We start from the raw sequence: 17,882 nt of genomic DNA on the forward strand, positions 1-17,882 counted from the left end.
TTCATAGCTCCCGAGAGTGGATTTTGTACAGCACCCTGGATCCCCTACAATGGCCACTGCTTTTACCTTTATCGTAATGAAACAAAAAAATGGTCTGATGCTCAGAAAGCTTGCGGTAAAGAAGGAGGAGACCTAGTAAGCATTCGTAATGTGGAGGACCAAAGCTTCATCATCTCTCAACTTGGATATGGTATGGCAATAAAAACTTCTGAGCACCATTTGCATTGCTTCAACATAATCTTCACACAAGACTTCATATCCATCTTGTTAGTAATTTCCCCACACGTCTGCCCTTTTAAAATGAAATATTTTTGAGGCACGATCTAATATGATTATGTTGGTATGTTTCTGGATCAACCAAAGTAATGTTTGTCCAGGTTTAACGTTGCTTGTTATCAATCACATTGCAGTGATGTCATAGTGTTGCGATGTGGAAACACCATCACATCGCACACCAAACTCTAATCCTAACCCCATTACCCAAACCACGATCACATACTGATGCCCAACTCTAATCCTAACCACTCCCTTTTCTTTTCCAAGTTGAAAAGCTATGACATCATAACAATGTGATTGGTCAGTTGCAATTTCAGTCCTGGACCAATATTATTATGTTGATCCAGAAACAACACCAACATAAGTTATTGCTAAAGTTCCAGGAAGTTTTCAGCTTGTGTTTAAGTCATAAGAAGTTGCCTCTCCTTAATTTTCCAAATGTCTAAGTTGGGTTGAACATCACACTCAAAAGTTAAAGACACACCAAACCCAGATATTAATGAACATCTTATAGCTACACACTTCATAAGAATGTGAGCAATCTTTTCCTAGGAAAGGGGTCTACTGCTGTAGTTTCAATGTACAACTCTTAAGAAAATGCAGTTCTCTGACAACAGGTAATAGTCATTTCTCAGCCAACAGGTAGACTTCCTCTTTATAATAATGACCATTTGTCAGTTGTTAGTTTTTGGAATCGACTAATAATTTGGCAGGTCTTTATGTCTATCTCTTCATAAGCATTTAATCACTTCCTGTTGTTTTCTGATCCCTGTATCACTGCACATCTCAAATATGATAAAGTTTCCAGCAATTCTGGCAGACAACAATTAGCAACAGTCTAAAATTTAGATGTAAAAGTAACAACTAAAAAGTAGCAAATGAGCAGAATGTATCAAGAAAATTATACAACAATTAATGTTATTTTCTGTCTGCAGCATCCACTGATGAACTCTGGATTGGACTAAATGACAGGAAGAGAGAGAGGCTGTTTGTCTGGAGTGATCATTCTCCTGTGAGTTACACTAGCTGGGACTCTCGGGAACCAACTGTCACCTCTGAACAAGAAGACTGTGTTCTTATCAGAGGGGAGGTAAGGTGCACAGTGTGGGAGTGATTATTGATGATTATGACACACCAGTGTTTTTCTGTAAAACTATGCAGTTCTGTTAAAGAACACTCTCTCTAAACCTATGCAGCTATGTATCACACCTTACTTCACAACATACAGTATACACATATTGGCCAAAATAAATTTCAAAACCTTTGCCACATGTTTAGTCTGGGACCTGTCTTTAAATCTCTTCTATGCACATATGTATATAAGCACATATTTCCACTATATTCTAACAGTGTGAGAAATGTATTGTTTCAACATCATAAACATAAAAAAGGAAACGTTATGCAGGAACTTCTTGTAGGATTGTTATGAAGGCAATTTAAATCAGTTTCACAGCAAAAAGATGATTTTGCACTCTCTGGAAGCTGCCCTGCTACTGCTCAGCCTGCTAGTAGATGAACCTATGGTATGAATTTGAAAGTCCTATGTTACTTCCTCTTTGAGTTATCGCATTCACATGATTTTTGAAACAAACAAAAGAAATACAATAAAAAATAAAAATAAAAACCCAGTCATATCAAAGAGTATGAGGCTTTTGTTTTATGATATGCACCGTAGCCTGTCTATCTCTTGTTAATTTCAGTTTCCACATATATTTTGTTCTTTTCATTCTTGCAGAATGGAAACTGGGCTGACCGTGTGTGTGACGAGAAACATGGCTTTATCTGCATGAAGACAAGTGACTCTGAACCCTCTGGAGATGAAGTGGAGCTGAACGCAGGCTGCAAAACTGTATGTGAACCTTTCATATATTTTCCAAAGAATGTCTGCATCTGGTTGGTCGAATGCACACATTCTGTTATCTGTTTCTGTTTTGTAAAGGCTGTTGTATATTTCAAATGGCACAATGTCTAAAGCTACTTTTGTGCCTGTGTCCAAGAAATGGCTGGGAAACCAGCATACACGTGGGATATGATACCTAATCAAATAAATTGTATTTGGATGTTGTTTATAGGAAAAACAATTAAGAAAAAAAAGCAGGCAGATTCTCTTGATTAAATTAGCACGTGGAGTGAGTGGAGTAAGCTATCTCAGGATAATACAAAGTATTATCAAACTTTAAATTGTACATTTAAAATTTTACCCTAGTCTTAAAGTGTATATTTATTTTTTACTCTTCTTATATTTATTTTTGTGTTTTGCACTGAATGTAACTGGAGTCGTCTCGTCTCGCTATATACTGTTCTGTATATAGCAGAGATGAAAATAAAGTTTACTTTGACTTTGAAGTAGTCACACTGATGCAGAGTGATTCTGCATGTGGGGTCTTTCTTCTTGCTATCACAAAAAGATATGTACACAAAGACAGCATTTAACGACAGGCTTGAATAGTTCCTCAACTGTTGTTTCTCTGCGATGCAGGGTTGGAAAAGACATGGATCCTACTGCTACTTTGTAGGGATTGAGACAAAGACGTTTCATGAAGCCAATGATGACTGCAAGAGCTCAAACTCTTATTTAGCTGACGTTTCAACTGGGTAAAAACAAGTTTTTATGATTCCTAAAATTTTTACCATAAAAAAGGGTAATATACAGTGGTGTAAAAAGTGTTTTCCCCCTTCTGATTTCTCTTGTTAAATCACGAATTAACTGTGATTAACCACATTTTTTGTAAAGTTGTGTTCAGTTTCACTAAACACACTCATGCCTGATTACCGGCAGATCTGTTGAACAAAGAAATCACTTAAATAGAACCTGTCTGACAAAGTGAAGCAGGCTAAAATATCTCAAAAAGCAACACACCATACCACAATCTAAAGAAACATCTGAGAAATAAGTTCACTAACATCTGTCAGTCTGGTAAAGGAAAAAGTTTCAAAGCCATTTCTAATCTAATCCATTTCTGATCTAAAACACACCAAAAGTCCACCTTTTAATGGTTTAAGAAAAACAAATTAAAACTTTTGAGTCATGACCTAAATCCAATTCAGATGCTGTGGGATGATGTTAAAAAGATGGTTCATGCTCGAAAACCCTCCAATGTGGCTGAATTACACCAATTCTGCAAAGGCAAGTGGGTGAAAATTCCTCTACAGAGCTGTGAAACACTCATTGCCAGTTATCGCAAAAGCTTGATTGCAGTTGTGTCACGTTCCTGGGTCGGTGACCCAGTGTTTTTGGTTTTGTACTTTTACTTTTGAATTTACGAAGTATGACTGTTTGTTTTGGTTTCTGTCCTAGTATTTCAGCTTTCTAGTGTGGTAGTACTTCCTGAGTTCTTGTTTTTAGGTTTTGTTATTTGGTTTCCCAGTGTTTATTCTGTGCTCCCTCTTCTCTGTGTTCCTTCTGTCTGTCCATGGTGTTATTTTGTCTGCTCATGAGTCTGCGTCTGTTAAATTCTGTGTCTCGTCTGGATCTCTCTGTCTGTCGTGTACTTCCTGTTTACTTTGTAGGTCTGTGCCTTATGTCTGTGGGTTCAGCTTTGTGCTCTCCCTGTCTCGTCAGTGTAATCAGCATCAGCTGTGTCTCCCAGCTGTTTCCTCTTAGCGCTGTTCACCTCTTGTATTTAGTGTCTGCGTCTTCCCTGCTAGTTGTCGTGTTCTACCCTCACTTTCACTCTGTGTTCTGTTTGCCAGCCTGCCCACCTGTTTAGTTTGTTCCGTATTCACAGTTTAGTTAGTTTTTTGTTCAGTTTCTTCCCAGCAATAAAGCTGAGTATTTTGAGTTACTTCTGTCTCTGTGAGTGCTGCATTTTGGGTCCTCTCTTCCTGCCTGCCTGCACAAAGCCATGACAAGTTGTTTCTGCTAAGGGTGGCCCAACTACTTAATAGGGGGCAATCACTTTTTCACACAGTAGGTATGGATTTTTTCTCCTTAATAATAAACACCTTCATGTTAAACTGTATTTTATGTTCACTTGTGTTGTCTTTGCCAAATATTAAAATTTGTTTGATGAGTTGCAACATTTAAGTGAGGGAAAAATATTAAGCAAATCATCAAGGGGATAATCACTTTTTCACACCAATGTATCAAGTTGCAGGCAGTCTGTAATCTAACTTGTGTAAATATTTCCAGGGTGGATAATACTTTCCTTGTAAGCTTGGTGGGGCTGAGGCCAGAGAAACACTTCTGGATAGGTCTCTCAAACCTGAAAAACAGAGAATATTTTATGTGGACCAACAATGCCTATGCGAGATATACTCATTGGAACACTCATATGCCAGGTAATGAAACAATCTCATGATCTACATGTAAACTATAGTTGGCAGGTGTCTTCACAAATGACAGCTAACATTTTCTTTTATAACACAAGGTAACGTGCAGGGTTGTGTTGCTATGGCAACTGGGCATTCTGCTGGCCTTTGGGATGTGTTGCCCTGTACCAATAAGGAAAAATACATCTGTAAACACCTGGCAGAGGGGGCAGCTTTAACCCCAGCTCCACCAACCACTGCCACACCTAACTGCACAGATGGATGGATTAAGATGCAATCCAGAGGCATCTGTTATAAGGTGCAGCATGTCTCTCTCTCTCTCTCTCCCTATGTGTGTGTATATAATTCTATTGAACTTATTCATAATAGGGATGACATAAAAACAGAGATGGCTGCCCAAGTTTAGTATATAGTTTTAAATGTACAAATATTACCAAAGCTTCAGATCACAATTCAGTTTCTTATATTTTGTTTAAGATCTTTCCAGAGGCTTCAGAAAAGAGAAAGACCTGGTACGAGGCTAGAGATTACTGCAGAGCCATTGGAGGAGACCTAGTCAGCATTCACAGCGGTGCTGATTTACTACGGACATACAATAACATCTACAATCATTGGTATAGTGTTTTCTGGTCTACAGTTAGAGCTACATAAGATGAAAATGTTTTGTATAGATTTTTATCATTACAAAAGATTAAAAATACAGTATTTTTTATATATACAATGTAATTAATTACTGATGTAGAAGCCACCCCCATTTTATCCTCAATGATTGTTCAATGATGGTCATATTTTTGCAGACTAGTGCACCATTCCTCCAGAGAGTGCTAAATCAAGTATTAAACTTTGGAACATACATTTGTCCATTATAGGCCTAATCAATACTGGATTGGACTTAGTGCTCCTGACCCAGACACAGGTTATGTATGGAGTGATAGATCCCCGGTGAGTTTACAGTTTTTAACTCTCTACAATGGTTTATGTAGCCTAAATGATGATAACGATCAAGATGATGATTATTAACATTAATAATGTTACAGCTACTATTACAACTGATACAAATACTACTACTATTAATAATTATCTTGTTTTTGTACAAAGGTAAACTTCCAAGACTGGAAAGATGGAGAACCAAACAATAAAAATAACGCTGAATTGTGTGTTGAAGTAGAACGCGTGTATTGGGATAACATTTTGCTTTGGAGTGATGTGCCCTGTGAGAAGTACAATAACTGGATTTGTCAGATCCACGCAGGTAAAGCATGGTCACAGTTCTAAAATTCCTTTGCAACATATTTTTGAACTAGACATTTATTGTTGTCGGCCTCATGTATTCTCACAATGTCAAGCTGGAGGTGGTCACTAGTAATTCAACACTATTTTGTTTTTATACCTTTACAGGAGTCACCCCAAAGCCGGCTCCAGACCCTGTCACCCCTGGTATGTTGAGGAATTTGACCACATTGGCGGTCAGCATCTTTACATGACTTTTGACTTTCTATTATGATTACCAGGCCATGAGGCATACTATGCTGACACGAAACTAATGGATGCTGATTTACTGCATGGCGAATATCTGTGGCCAAACAGTATTATTAATTTTGTTTTTCTTGTAGAATGCCATGTAGAATTATATATGATAACTCATATAATACATTTTTTAATGTAACCCAACAACAAATCCAAAATATAAATAGGAACCTAAAGTTGCTCTTCTGAAGTCTCGTAAGATAATGAGATATTGGTTAAAAAAACAAAAAAACAAAACATCTGTTTACCTGATTGATACAGTATGAGTATAAAACGTACAGTGAAGAAAGTGAACTTAGTGTGAGCATAAGATCAAAAACACACAGATTTATTTACTTAAAAAATTGTTCACTTTAAAATCTGCTCATCAGCTATATTTACAGTGGGGTTTTTTCCTAACATAGTACTAGTTTCCTAAATTCAACCAGAGAACCACACACATGCACATTTCTTATCTATTCTCAGAGTATAACACGACCTCTGATGGGTGGCTAGAATGGAATGGGGCTCAGTATTACATTAATGAAAAGGCGATGGCCATGGAGGACGCTCGTACGTTCTGCAGACAGAGGCATGGTGACCTGGTATCTATCAACAGTGAAGCAGAAAGGATATTTTTATGGAAACAGGTAGGCAATGGCATTTGTAAAAGATTTACCAAGGCAATGGGTAATTAAGGTGTAACTGAACAAACTGAAACTTCCACACAGACAGTTTTACTATGCATCCATGCTTTTTGTGCAGATTTCAACAGGTTATCAGAATTCTTGGATTGGCCTGTCTGTAGATCTTGATGGAACATTTCAGTGAGTATGAATTGATTTAAAAAATTTAAATGCAACAAAATAAACTTAAATTTATGTGACACCATGTTAAAAAATAGAGAGTACTTAGTGCAAGGCAGCATGCCAGATGTACGAGTATACCAGTTTTAATTTCATTTAATCATATCTTGATTGTTTGATATAAAATCTGATGGCTAGTATACAGAGACAAAATTACCTATTAACTACCTAAATACATATTAACTGTAAATTGTGGTTAATTTACATTTCTGTTTGTGATCTTTAACTTACTTTTAATTAATATTTGTAAAATGTATCAGTTACTATTCCAGTTTGCTATCTTTCTTACTAACTTAATTCAGGTACTATAACTAAAACCAAAAAACTGTGACTAAAAGGAAGAAGGCAAAGAGTACTTTTACTTAAACCAGTATGTGACTGTGTTGGTAATATAAGTTTTTACAGACATATTTAAACCATGTGTCTTTTTACATTAAGGTGGATGGATGGTTCTCAAATGGTGTTTCAAAGGTGGGATGAAAATCAACCTGAATTCAAGAACTTTGATGAAAACTGTGCTGTCATGACACATCATAATGGTGAGTGTACCGAAATAATAACAAGAAGAGCCCATAGAGAGTTTTTAGAGCATCTCTACAACTATGTATTCTGATCATGATTCTGCTTACTACATAAACTACAAGAACTGATAGCTGGCTTGTGTGATATCAAAACTGATTAAAGATAGAGTTGATTTGATTTTTTAAAATCTATCATTCGAGTTGATTATATGATTAATTTACTATACTCAAATGGCCTGCAGGATTCTGGCATGACTCCAACTGTGGACTAGAGTATATGTCCTTTTGTAAGCGCAGCAGCTCAACACCCACAAACACCACTGCTGCAGTGCCTACAGTGTCCCCAAAAGGTGGATGTCCACCCCCTTGGAAAAAATTTAACTCTAAGGTCAGATATCTTTCATGTCTTTTAATTTTTCTGTTATTTACTGTTGAAGGGATATGTTCTCAGTGCTTGGAACACTATATTGATCTTTTTCATGTTTCAATTTTAGTGTTACATAATTTTTAAGAATCAGAATTTAACGTGGCAAGATGCAAGGGAAAAATGCAAACAAAAAGGTGGACAATTGGCATCTATTACTTCAAGACAGGTGGAAGGTTTGTTTCATTTTCATTTTACTCAAATATGTATTTAGATCTTGTGAACTTCTCCTCTTATGTGGTCCATTTACTGTCATTGCAGATATCTGTTCTTAGTAGCTAAAATTACCACTGAATTTCTGTTGTTGTGCAGTTCTGGCATACCTACAAGTTAGAACTGATACCACGGTGCACTTTAGCAAGAAAATACAAACATGAATCAATTTTATTGAAAAGTTCCATTTTGGTCTCATCTGACCAGAGCACCTTCTTCCACATGTTTGCTGTGTCCCCCACATAGCTTGTGGCAAACTGCAAACGGGACTTCTTATGGTTTTCTGTTAACAATGGCTTTCTTCTTGCCACTCTTCCATAAAGGCCAACTTTGTGCAGTGCACGACTAATAGCTGTCCTATGGACAGATTCCCCCACCTGAGCTGTAGATCTCTGCGGCTCGTCCAGAGTCACCATGGGCCTCTTGGCTGCATTTCTGATCAGGGCTCGCCTTGTTCGGCCTGTGAGTTTAGGTGGACGGCCTTGTCTTGGTAGGTTTACAGTTGTGCCATACTCCTTCCATTTCTGAGTGATCGCTTGAACAGTGCTCTGTGGGATGTTCAAGGCTTGGGAAATATTTTTGTAGCCTAAGCCTGCTTTAAATTTCTCAATAACTTTATCCCTGACCTGTCTGGTGTGTCCTTTGGATTTCATGGTGTTGTTGCTCCCAATATTCTCTTAGACAACCTCTGAGGCCGTCACAGAGCAGCTGTATTTGTACTGACATTAGATTACACACAGGTGCACTCTATTTAGTCATTAACACTCATCAGGCAATGTCTATGGGCAACTGACTGCACTCAGACCAAAGGGGGCTGAATAATTACACACACCCCACTTTGCAGTTATTTATTTGTAAAAAATGTTTGGAATCATGTATGATTTTCATTCCACTTCTCACGTGTACACCACTCTGTATTGGTCTTTCACATGGAATTCCCATAAAATTGATTCATGTTTGTGGCTGTAATGTGACAAAATGTGGAAAAGTTCAAGGGGGCCGAATACTTTTGCAAGCCACTGTATCTCAACCATAAATCTTTGTCTACATTTTCAGTGTTTCTACTGTCTCAAATGGTTGATGCACCTACTACAGACTTGTGGATTGGTTTATTTCGGTCACAGTGGAAAACTTACTGGACTGATGGACAACCAAAGTCATATACCAATTTGGGTAATAATGTACGTGGGATAATCTAAATATATACATTAAGTAATGAATAATTAAATGAATGAATTATAATAATAAATTATTGTGTTTCTCTTTCTGAGAAAACATTATACTCATTAAAAGTGAACAACCATAACTATATGTGCAACCTCTGTAGGGTCCAGGTATGGCCTCATGCTACCAGTAGTGACACTAACTCTAGTCAATGACAAAACTAGTGAAAAAACAAAGAGAAAGATGAGCAGGGAAAAAAATGTGAGGGTAAACCATTCCCGTTTTGGAGGGTGTCTCACTGTTGCCTCACTAGTGCACCTGTTGATAATGTTATTAACAGCAAATCAGCTGAAACCAATTAACAGCCTTCTCTGCTTATTAAATGATCAGTATCCCAGAACTTACACTGACTCGATGCTATACTTTGTTTAAAAAGTGTTTCTTTAACTTTGAGCAGTGTACTTGCACCATGTAGATACAGAATATAATTACCTATTGTGAAGGGTCAGATACTTAGAAATAATCTATAACTGTATATTCTTGTATAAATATTTAAAATCTCTGTGTTTACATTGCAGCGTTGGTATTGGTACGATCAAACGGTAAGTAGCTTTTAAAACTTATTTGTAAAGTGCAGTGACACTTTATGGCATGACAGTTTACAGTTCTTGTTGTATTTTACAAGTTCTACAGTGACAGAACTACTATTTAATTATTTATCTGTTATTTATATAGCTATATATTATGCAAGGGCACTCAAATGTTTGCATGTTTAAATAAAATAAGAAAGAAAACTTTCCTAATATAATCTGCTCTGATGATTAGACAGTAACCAATAATACAGTATATTGTATGTGGAAGTATATGTAAATTCCCTGTGTCACCACATAGCATCATTCTGTTGACCCAACTCTGTTTCCACAGAAAAACTGTTTTGTGATCAATACCAAGCCTTTGGTTGGTATTGGGAAATGGATTCAAAAGTCATGCAATGACACCAATGGATTTATCTGTCATCGAAATCTTGGTGAGTCCATTTCTAACCCCAGGCCTGTTGCCACCCAACTTCAGCTGCAGCTCCATCAGACTCTCTAAAACAACTAAAAATATGTTTTGACTTTTTTAGTCCTATAATTAATATCTATATCTATAAGTGATATATAAAATCTATGATCAAGAGTATGATTCCACATTGACAAAAGCTGTAATAGTTTTAAGAGTACCGTAGAGAGGTTTGTTATGTAAAAAAAAGTCAATAAATAAAATTGTTTCTATTCTAATCCTCAACAGACACATCTCACCCAGATTCTCCAGAACCAACAATTTCTACTAACTACATCAAAATACTCAATGACTCCATTAAGGTTGTTCCTCAACAAATGAATTGGGATAAAGCTGCAGAGTACTGTAAAAATGACGATGCCCTCCTAGCTAGCCTGAGGAATGAGTGGATGCAAGCTTATGTTGAGCTCATGGCGCTGAATCTCAAGGCTCCTCTTTGGTTTGGATTACACAAAGTGCAGGTAAACTTATAAAAACCTATAAAAAGTACATAGCTCAATAATAGGTCAACCAGTTTGAAACTGACTCTGGTAAAAATTCTAAAACTTACCTATGGGTACAATAAATTGTTCCAACAAAGATTTTATCTAACTAAATAATCTGTGATTATGAGAATGAAATTGTCATTGATGGATAAATATACTGGTCCAGTTATTTATCCACTCATTCAGTTATTTATCCAGCACAATTTTTGCATGATAAATTTGAACTGAGATTGTGATCCATCCTCTTCTTATTATCCAATATAAGGATGTTGGAGGATGGAGCCAGCCTCAGCTGACATTTCTTATTAAAAGTCTAGAGCTAGCTGATGTTGTGATTCCGTTCTAGCTAGAAATGCACCACACAAATGGGATGGTTTTCAGTTTTTTGGCCGCAATAATAGTCCGTTAAAGTAATAGTGACCAGTATTAACCTGTTACCTAATGTCAGCTAAATCTAGCCACCCATTTTGACAATAAATCTTCCAGCATTAGACAAACACATTTGAAGTTACTGTGTGTTTACATTCTGTACTCTCAATCATGGTTGGAAATGGCTGACTGTTATAAAGCACTGGCTAACTTGACTACATTTAAGGAAGGTACCAATAAATGTGATGTAAAGAAGCAGTTGCACATAACACCAACAAACTCAAGAACACTCTTAAATTCGGCATTCATTAAATAAGCAGTGTGGCAGTGCAGCATCCCTGCTCCAGCAGGGAGATTCTCTGTGAGAGGAAGGCATGTTGAGCAACAGCACCTCTTAGAGTAACTGCATGTCTCTTTGGATTCTCCTCCGTGCTCTTGAGACTGAGCTGGGAGACACAGCAAACCTTCTGGAAATGGCACATATTGATGTGCCATCCTGAAGGAGCTGGACTACCTATGCAACCTCTGTAGGATTTTTTTTTAAGCAGTATAGATCACCATGCTAGTTTAATTCAACTGTTTTAACAGAAAGAAATCTCTTTTTATTGACTGTTTTACCCTCCATGCCGTTAAGCTTACTAAGGCAGATATTCCTGAAAGCCAGAAAATATCGGTAACTGCTGTCTCATTAATCTTTGCTTTCAGATCAATGGTTCTTTCAGATATGTTGATGGATGGCATTTAATATTCAGTCGATGGGGTACAAATGAACCAAGAAAGGACAGAAGCTGTGTATACATGGATGTGGATGGAAAATGGAAAACCGCTCACTGTAATGAGACACTAATGAGTGTTTGCATGAAGTCTACAGGTACGACCAAACACACACACAGTTTGAAAGATACTGTTTTGACAACACAGTTTTAAAAGAATGTAATTAATTGATCCCATTGACATTACCTCATTCACAGATGTGCTGCCAACAGAGTCAACCATTTTTCCAGGAGTTTGCCCTCAAGACCCAGAGGCAACAATAGAAAACAAGAACTATATCTGGGTACCATTCAGGGGTTATTGTTATATTTTTATTACAGAGCAAACACACTGGAGAGAAGCATCCACCACCTGTGTAGCACATGGTAGGCAACCTATGTGAAAGACACGTTTATGCAATAAATTGCTGTAGTTTTCATTAACAACTGATTTGTTTTGTTAAGGTGGAATGCTTGCCAGCATTGAAGATTCCTCTGAGCAAAAATTTCTAGAAATTAACCTGAGAACTTTTCAAGATGGCTTCACATCTTTCTGGATTGGCCTGTTTAAAAAACAACACAAAGGTGATTTATTATTTTTGCTATGTTCTTTAAAAATATTATTTTGGGAAAAAAAATTACATTTTTACATCTCTTTTTTTTGTCTATTTGCCTGCAGAGGAATGGCTCTGGGTGGACAGAACAGCCATGGGTTACACTAACTGGGCTGAAGGTCAACCTTTTAATATGAGCTTTGGATCGCGCACAGGAGAGATTAGTACATCAGATGGGACATGGAAGGATATCGAAATATGGGATTATAGACCTTACATCTGCAAGACACCAAAAGGTAAAGTAATCTTTATTTATTGCAGTGTTTTTCTTTTTTTCCTTTTTATAATGCTGATTCAAATCAGTTGTAAGACTTTGACTGCATACATAACACAGTCATATGAATCCAAAAGCTGAAAGAAATACCTCTTGTGGGTCAGAATCTTGAGTGCACAGTCAAAATTAGATCCATTTATAAATGCCTGTTTACTCCACAAGAATCTTGAACAATTTATTTTTTACTTTGAAATGAAGTAGAGCTACTTTTTTTTTATAAAGTATCTTAATTGTTCTTCTTTTTCTTTTGCAGTATTACTACCAACGCCATCACCACCAGCCCGTAAGTAACACCTCTTTTATCTATTTATTTTATGTAAAATTGTTACAAATGTTTTTTTTTAGCTGATTACCATCTACTTTTTCACTCTGTACAGAAACTGGATTACCTCATCATCAGCGTGTCTATATAACCACTGCAGTTGTGTTAGTCATTACTGGGATTGCAGTGGTGGCAGTCACTGCTGTCTTCATCTTTAAGAAATTTGGTCATCAGTTACCCGCCCCTAACACCTTCGATAACCCGCTCTTCTTCAGTAGTAGGGTGTCACAGCCTGAGCAAGCTGACACCAGTATACTAGTAGAGAATGCAGCAGAAGAGAACACTGGAGATTTAATCAGTATGTAATTTAAATATTTTGGGCTCATTTGCATGGCCCATATGATTTCCTAGTATGTTATAAAAATTTGAGCTGAGGTGGCAGCAAGTAGCAAATAATGGCTTACTGGAAAATAAAAGGTGAGAATCATCTCATATTATCATATTCTGTGAATGTAGGTTACATAAATGCTGGCTTTTGTTATTTCAGTTATGGTTAGGATAAAAGGTAGGGTAAATGGAGTTTAATGCATGTCCTAGTCAACAATCATATATGCATGCAGCAACCTGAAATATCAAGACAAATCAGGAAGGATCCATGGTTTCATGTTGCTGAAATCAGATTCTAACCATACCATCCAAATTTCACAACAAGAGCTCAGACTCACCAGACCAGGCAACATTTTTCTTCTATTGTGCAAGCTGACAGGCTGCTGTAGTCCATCTGCTTCAAGGCTTTACATGTTATACATTCAGAAATTATTTGAGTTACTCTTGCCTTCCTGTCAAGTTGTAGTAGCATCATCATTCTCCACTGACCTCATACATCAATGAGGCATTATCATCCACAGAACTGCAGCTCACTGGATATTTTCTCTTTTTCAGACCATTCTCTATAAATCCTAGAGATGGTTGTGTGGAAAATTCCAGTAGATCACCAGTTCTGAAATATTCAGACTATATACACTACCGGCCAAAAGTTTTAGAATACCCCAATTTTTCAAGTTCTTTATTGCAATTAAATTTGTTCAAGTCCAATATATAGCTTGAAATGGTACAAAGGCAAGTAATGAACTGCCAGAGGTTAGAAAAAATGTAAGGTTAACCAAAACTGAAAAATAATAAACATTTCAGAATTATACAAACAGGCTTTTTTCAACGAAGACAAAATGAGTCAACAATTTAAAGCTGTTCTGCAGCAATGGAGGTTGACCCAGCCTTGAAAGCTACTACTAATTCCTACAGGTGTTCCAACTTTTCTGCATTACTTACAACCCTTTCTGTCTCAGTGTTGCAATACACTGTGGTACCTACCAACTGAGCATCCGTTGAACAGTATTGTACTGCAGAAAGTAGTGTGTTGCTAAAGAAAATGGCAAGAAAAAGGCAATAAACAATGGAAGAGAGACAGGCCATCATAACACATAAAAATGTAAATTTTCCTACAGAAAATTGCAAAAAAAAAGTCAAAATGTCAGTTAGTGGCTATCCATTTAACCATTTGCACTTGCTTATCCAGTTTAGGGTTGGGGGTGGTCTAGAGGCAAGGTACAACCTGGGCAGATTAACAGTCTGTCCCACAGTAGTGGCTATAGCTGTCAAAAATGGTATTGAGCATTTTTCTGAGTTTCTGCATCAACTTGTAAATTCTAACATTGTAACATTTGGGATTTTTGTATGCTTTTGTAGCTTTGTTGTTTGCTGTGGACTTGCTCAACCTGCTGAATTAAAGTTTTGTTCTGTTTAACCTGTCTACCTTCTTTGTCTGTGATTCATGACAATAAGTTGACACAAGTTGTATTCATATCATCATGATTCATGCTTAATAAAACAAGCAAGTAAGACCTATTCAGTTTGAAAAAACAGGCAATAATATTCACATGACGGCACAATTAATGTTTTGATGCTGAAACCTGCAAATTTCTCTTACTGTCACTCTTACCCAGCTATTTTGTCTACTAAGCAGTTTATAATTTGACGTCTCAGTTGCTAAATTTTTGGATTTCTTCCTCTTCGTTAGGGTTCATTTCTCAGAGTTCCACTACCCACTTCCTCTTAACTAGGGCCTCTAAACAGTGTTTCAATTTTTAATTAGCCACTATGCTGTAGAAGATAAATAACTGTAATTGGCTGTGTCTGTGAAGGTTCTTAGTCATCCAGGTCATCGTAGTCTAAGGAGCTTGGAAAGAAAAGCGTCTGGACTTCTTTGAGTTGCTTGAAGACATTTCACCTCTCATCCAAGAAGCTTCTTCAGTTCTAAGGTCAAATGGTGGAGAGTCCCAGATTTAAACCCAGTGGGAGTTTCCCCCCAAAAGAGGGACAAAGGACCCCCTGATGATCCTCTACCTAATCACATGAGCCAAGGTGTGAAAGCAGGTGTGGGTCCCAATCAGCGAGGGTTTCGGGTGAGCTCATTGTGAAAACCGGAACCCACCCTATCATGTGATTTCCTGAGGTCAGATGGCCCAGGATTTGAGTGGGCGTTAAGGCGTCTGGGAAGGGATCTCAAAACTGGATTATAGATGGCAGACAGATGGTGTCGTAAACCACCGCCTCTGTTCAAAGATGGTTGCTCACAGTGGAAGTGGGACTCTCCACCATTTGACCCTTAGAACTGAAGAAGCTTCTCGGATGAGAGGCGAAACGTCTTCAAGCAACTCAAAGAAGTCCAGACGCTTTTCTTTCCAAGCTCCTTAGACTGTAATTGGCTGTCATCAGATATGTGTGCTTAAATTACCATTTCAAAAGAAACAATAATCTATTACCTTAATAAAACCACTCTCCAGCCATGCAGACAATTCCTCTACTCTCTTTGCAAGCCAAGGCTTACATTGTGTGTTTTCTCCTCAACGTAACACTGATTTATCAGCTATACTCAATGTTGAGTTTTAATAATAATAAAGCTTTAATTGTATTGCACGTATCAAAACTGTTAATGTAAAGTGTATAAGAAAAGCACATGTACATCCATCATATAGGTAGGGGGCAAAGACTAAACAGGATAAATGATAAAAACCGGTGCATCAGTTTAACAGAACCAGTGCATCCATGGAAAGTCCACTGAGTTCTTTCAAGCATTCACAGAAGGATATCATAACTTCCTCAGTGTGGTTGTTGCAACATAATTGTAACTGTAATTCTAGCACTTCCTGTTTCACACACTGATTTGTTTATTACTCAGTTTCAATCACGTAGTAATTTGTGTAATACTGGAAGTTGACAAGGCCCTCCTTGTTCCTCTGAGACAGAACAAATAATACTCTTAGGACTGGTGGTCAACAGTCATTCACACAAGCCTTAAACACTTTGCAAGAAATGCATGTATAAAGTTTTCTAATACAAATTGCAGGAATACTAACAATGAGGATAACTTGTAAAATCTTTGTGATCCTCATCCAAACATTTTATTGTTTGGCTTCAGATGGTACAGTAATCCAACTTTTAATTTTAATCTTTTGTCAGATTTTATTGATTTCCTCTGCTCTGTGTTTTTAAAACGAGCATGTTTATCCTGTAAATTTATGTCAGCATATCATTTGGCTCTTCTTGTCAGCAAGAAGAGTGAAATGATTCAGAGTCAATGAGGCACCAAAAGCAATCCCAGTCATGGAAATGAAGTGAATTTATATCAATTATTTTTCAACAGACTCACCATTTCAGCTAACTAACAGGGGCACTGGTTTTTGTTTGATAAAAACAAATAACCACTGCAATGACATTCGCTGGACAACTGGTGATCGACTACTGGTTCTGCAGAGGAACAAGTGCCTGGGTGTCCAGGGAAAAAATGTGGGCAGTGAAGTAAACCTCTACGATTGCGATGAAGCCAGTGAGCTCCAAAAGTGGGAATGCAAGAACGAAACAGTGCTCGCTCTCAAAGGCCAGGAGCTTTACATTGAGCTCACTGCAGATAACACAGCCATTCTCTCCAGGACAACAGGACCAAATAACCACCTCACAATTTCTGGAACATCCAGTGGTGCCTGCACAAGAACTTATAGAGGTATTGTGCCATGTGAAAAAGAGTATAATGCAATTTTTCTTAGATAAGAGGGTTGTATTAAATGGATGCACAGGTTTCTACCTAGCTTCATGTCTTAAAGCTGTTTGTGATAAATGTGTTTTACAGTCTTTGTTTTGTTCGTTTGTTTATTTGACCTTTTAGAGCTTTTTACCATCGGTGGAAATGCAGCGGGAAGGCCGTGTATGTTTCCCTTTCTATACAAAACTCAGTGGTATTCAGACTGTACTAAATTTGACTCCTCGGAAAAGCGTCTTTGGTGTGCAGTTGAAACAAACTATCAAAGCGAACGCTGGGGGTACTGCCCAACTATGTGTGAGTAATGAAACCAATTGAAGGAAATAATTGAACCATTAGGACCTACAATTATTTTTCAGAGCTCTTACAAGGATTAACTGATTTATTATATACTTTTAACTTAAGTCAACTCCCATAGCTGAACAGAGGCAAAAAAATCAACATTAAGTTAGAGAAGTAAAGTATTACCTTTACTATTGCACCAGTGTTGTTGAAGACCGGGGCCAGAATTGGCCTGGGAAAGACTCCAAAACAACCCACTGGAAGACTCTGGAAAATATGAAGAAGTGCATAGACTTTAAACTTTTAACTGTATTTTGATAAGTTCTGCTGCTTTTCTTATATTCCCAGTTTTCCTTGATCATGACTCAATCACTATTTCTATTCATACTACAACAAAGTAGTTAAATTACAGAAAAACAATTAAATGACAGAAAAGCTGTCGTC

The 17,882-nt window shown here is 37.3% G+C and overlaps 2 protein-coding genes across 3 annotated transcripts in view; both read left to right on the top strand.

Moving 5' to 3' along the window:
- Window positions 1-14,016, top strand: part of LOC102208356 (macrophage mannose receptor 1-like) — a 32,062-nt gene extending 18,046 nt beyond the window's left edge. The window contains exons 2-26 of the mRNA XM_005742592.1: window positions 8-190; window positions 1,212-1,366; window positions 2,012-2,125; window positions 2,756-2,871; window positions 4,409-4,557; window positions 4,647-4,846; window positions 5,026-5,162; window positions 5,418-5,490; window positions 5,647-5,800; window positions 5,947-5,985; window positions 6,541-6,704; window positions 6,820-6,881; window positions 7,359-7,459; window positions 7,684-7,829; window positions 7,936-8,041; window positions 9,135-9,259; window positions 9,821-9,844; window positions 10,167-10,269; window positions 10,533-10,765; window positions 11,864-12,029; window positions 12,130-12,297; window positions 12,376-12,495; window positions 12,590-12,760; window positions 13,052-13,081; window positions 13,176-14,016. Coding sequence (XP_005742649.1) covers window positions 8-190; window positions 1,212-1,366; window positions 2,012-2,125; window positions 2,756-2,871; window positions 4,409-4,557; window positions 4,647-4,846; window positions 5,026-5,162; window positions 5,418-5,490; window positions 5,647-5,800; window positions 5,947-5,985; window positions 6,541-6,704; window positions 6,820-6,881; window positions 7,359-7,459; window positions 7,684-7,829; window positions 7,936-8,041; window positions 9,135-9,259; window positions 9,821-9,844; window positions 10,167-10,269; window positions 10,533-10,765; window positions 11,864-12,029; window positions 12,130-12,297; window positions 12,376-12,495; window positions 12,590-12,760; window positions 13,052-13,081; window positions 13,176-13,426 — 3,290 coding nt within the window. The 3' untranslated portion in view covers window positions 13,427-14,016. The remainder of the gene's footprint in view (window positions 1-7; window positions 191-1,211; window positions 1,367-2,011; window positions 2,126-2,755; window positions 2,872-4,408; window positions 4,558-4,646; window positions 4,847-5,025; window positions 5,163-5,417; window positions 5,491-5,646; window positions 5,801-5,946; window positions 5,986-6,540; window positions 6,705-6,819; window positions 6,882-7,358; window positions 7,460-7,683; window positions 7,830-7,935; window positions 8,042-9,134; window positions 9,260-9,820; window positions 9,845-10,166; window positions 10,270-10,532; window positions 10,766-11,863; window positions 12,030-12,129; window positions 12,298-12,375; window positions 12,496-12,589; window positions 12,761-13,051; window positions 13,082-13,175) is intronic.
- A 2,375-nt stretch (window positions 14,017-16,391) lies between these two features.
- Window positions 16,392-17,882, top strand: part of LOC102206499 (macrophage mannose receptor 1-like) — a 16,901-nt gene continuing 15,410 nt past the window's right edge. Inside the window, exons 1-3 of one of the 2 annotated variants that reach the window (XM_013913247.1) lie at window positions 16,392-16,541; window positions 16,764-17,120; window positions 17,283-17,453. In XM_013913247.1, coding sequence (XP_013768701.1) covers window positions 16,478-16,541; window positions 16,764-17,120; window positions 17,283-17,453 — 592 coding nt within the window. In that variant the 5' untranslated portion in view covers window positions 16,392-16,477. The remainder of the gene's footprint in view (window positions 16,542-16,763; window positions 17,121-17,282; window positions 17,454-17,882) is intronic. The other variant, XM_005742484.1, reaches the window with a different exon arrangement.

Source organism: Pundamilia nyererei, unplaced genomic scaffold (genome assembly GCF_000239375.1).
Source record: "Pundamilia nyererei isolate P.nyererei 1_Seehausen unplaced genomic scaffold, PunNye1.0 scaffold00121, whole genome shotgun sequence".
Taxonomy (NCBI): domain Eukaryota; kingdom Metazoa; phylum Chordata; class Actinopteri; order Cichliformes; family Cichlidae; genus Pundamilia; species Pundamilia nyererei.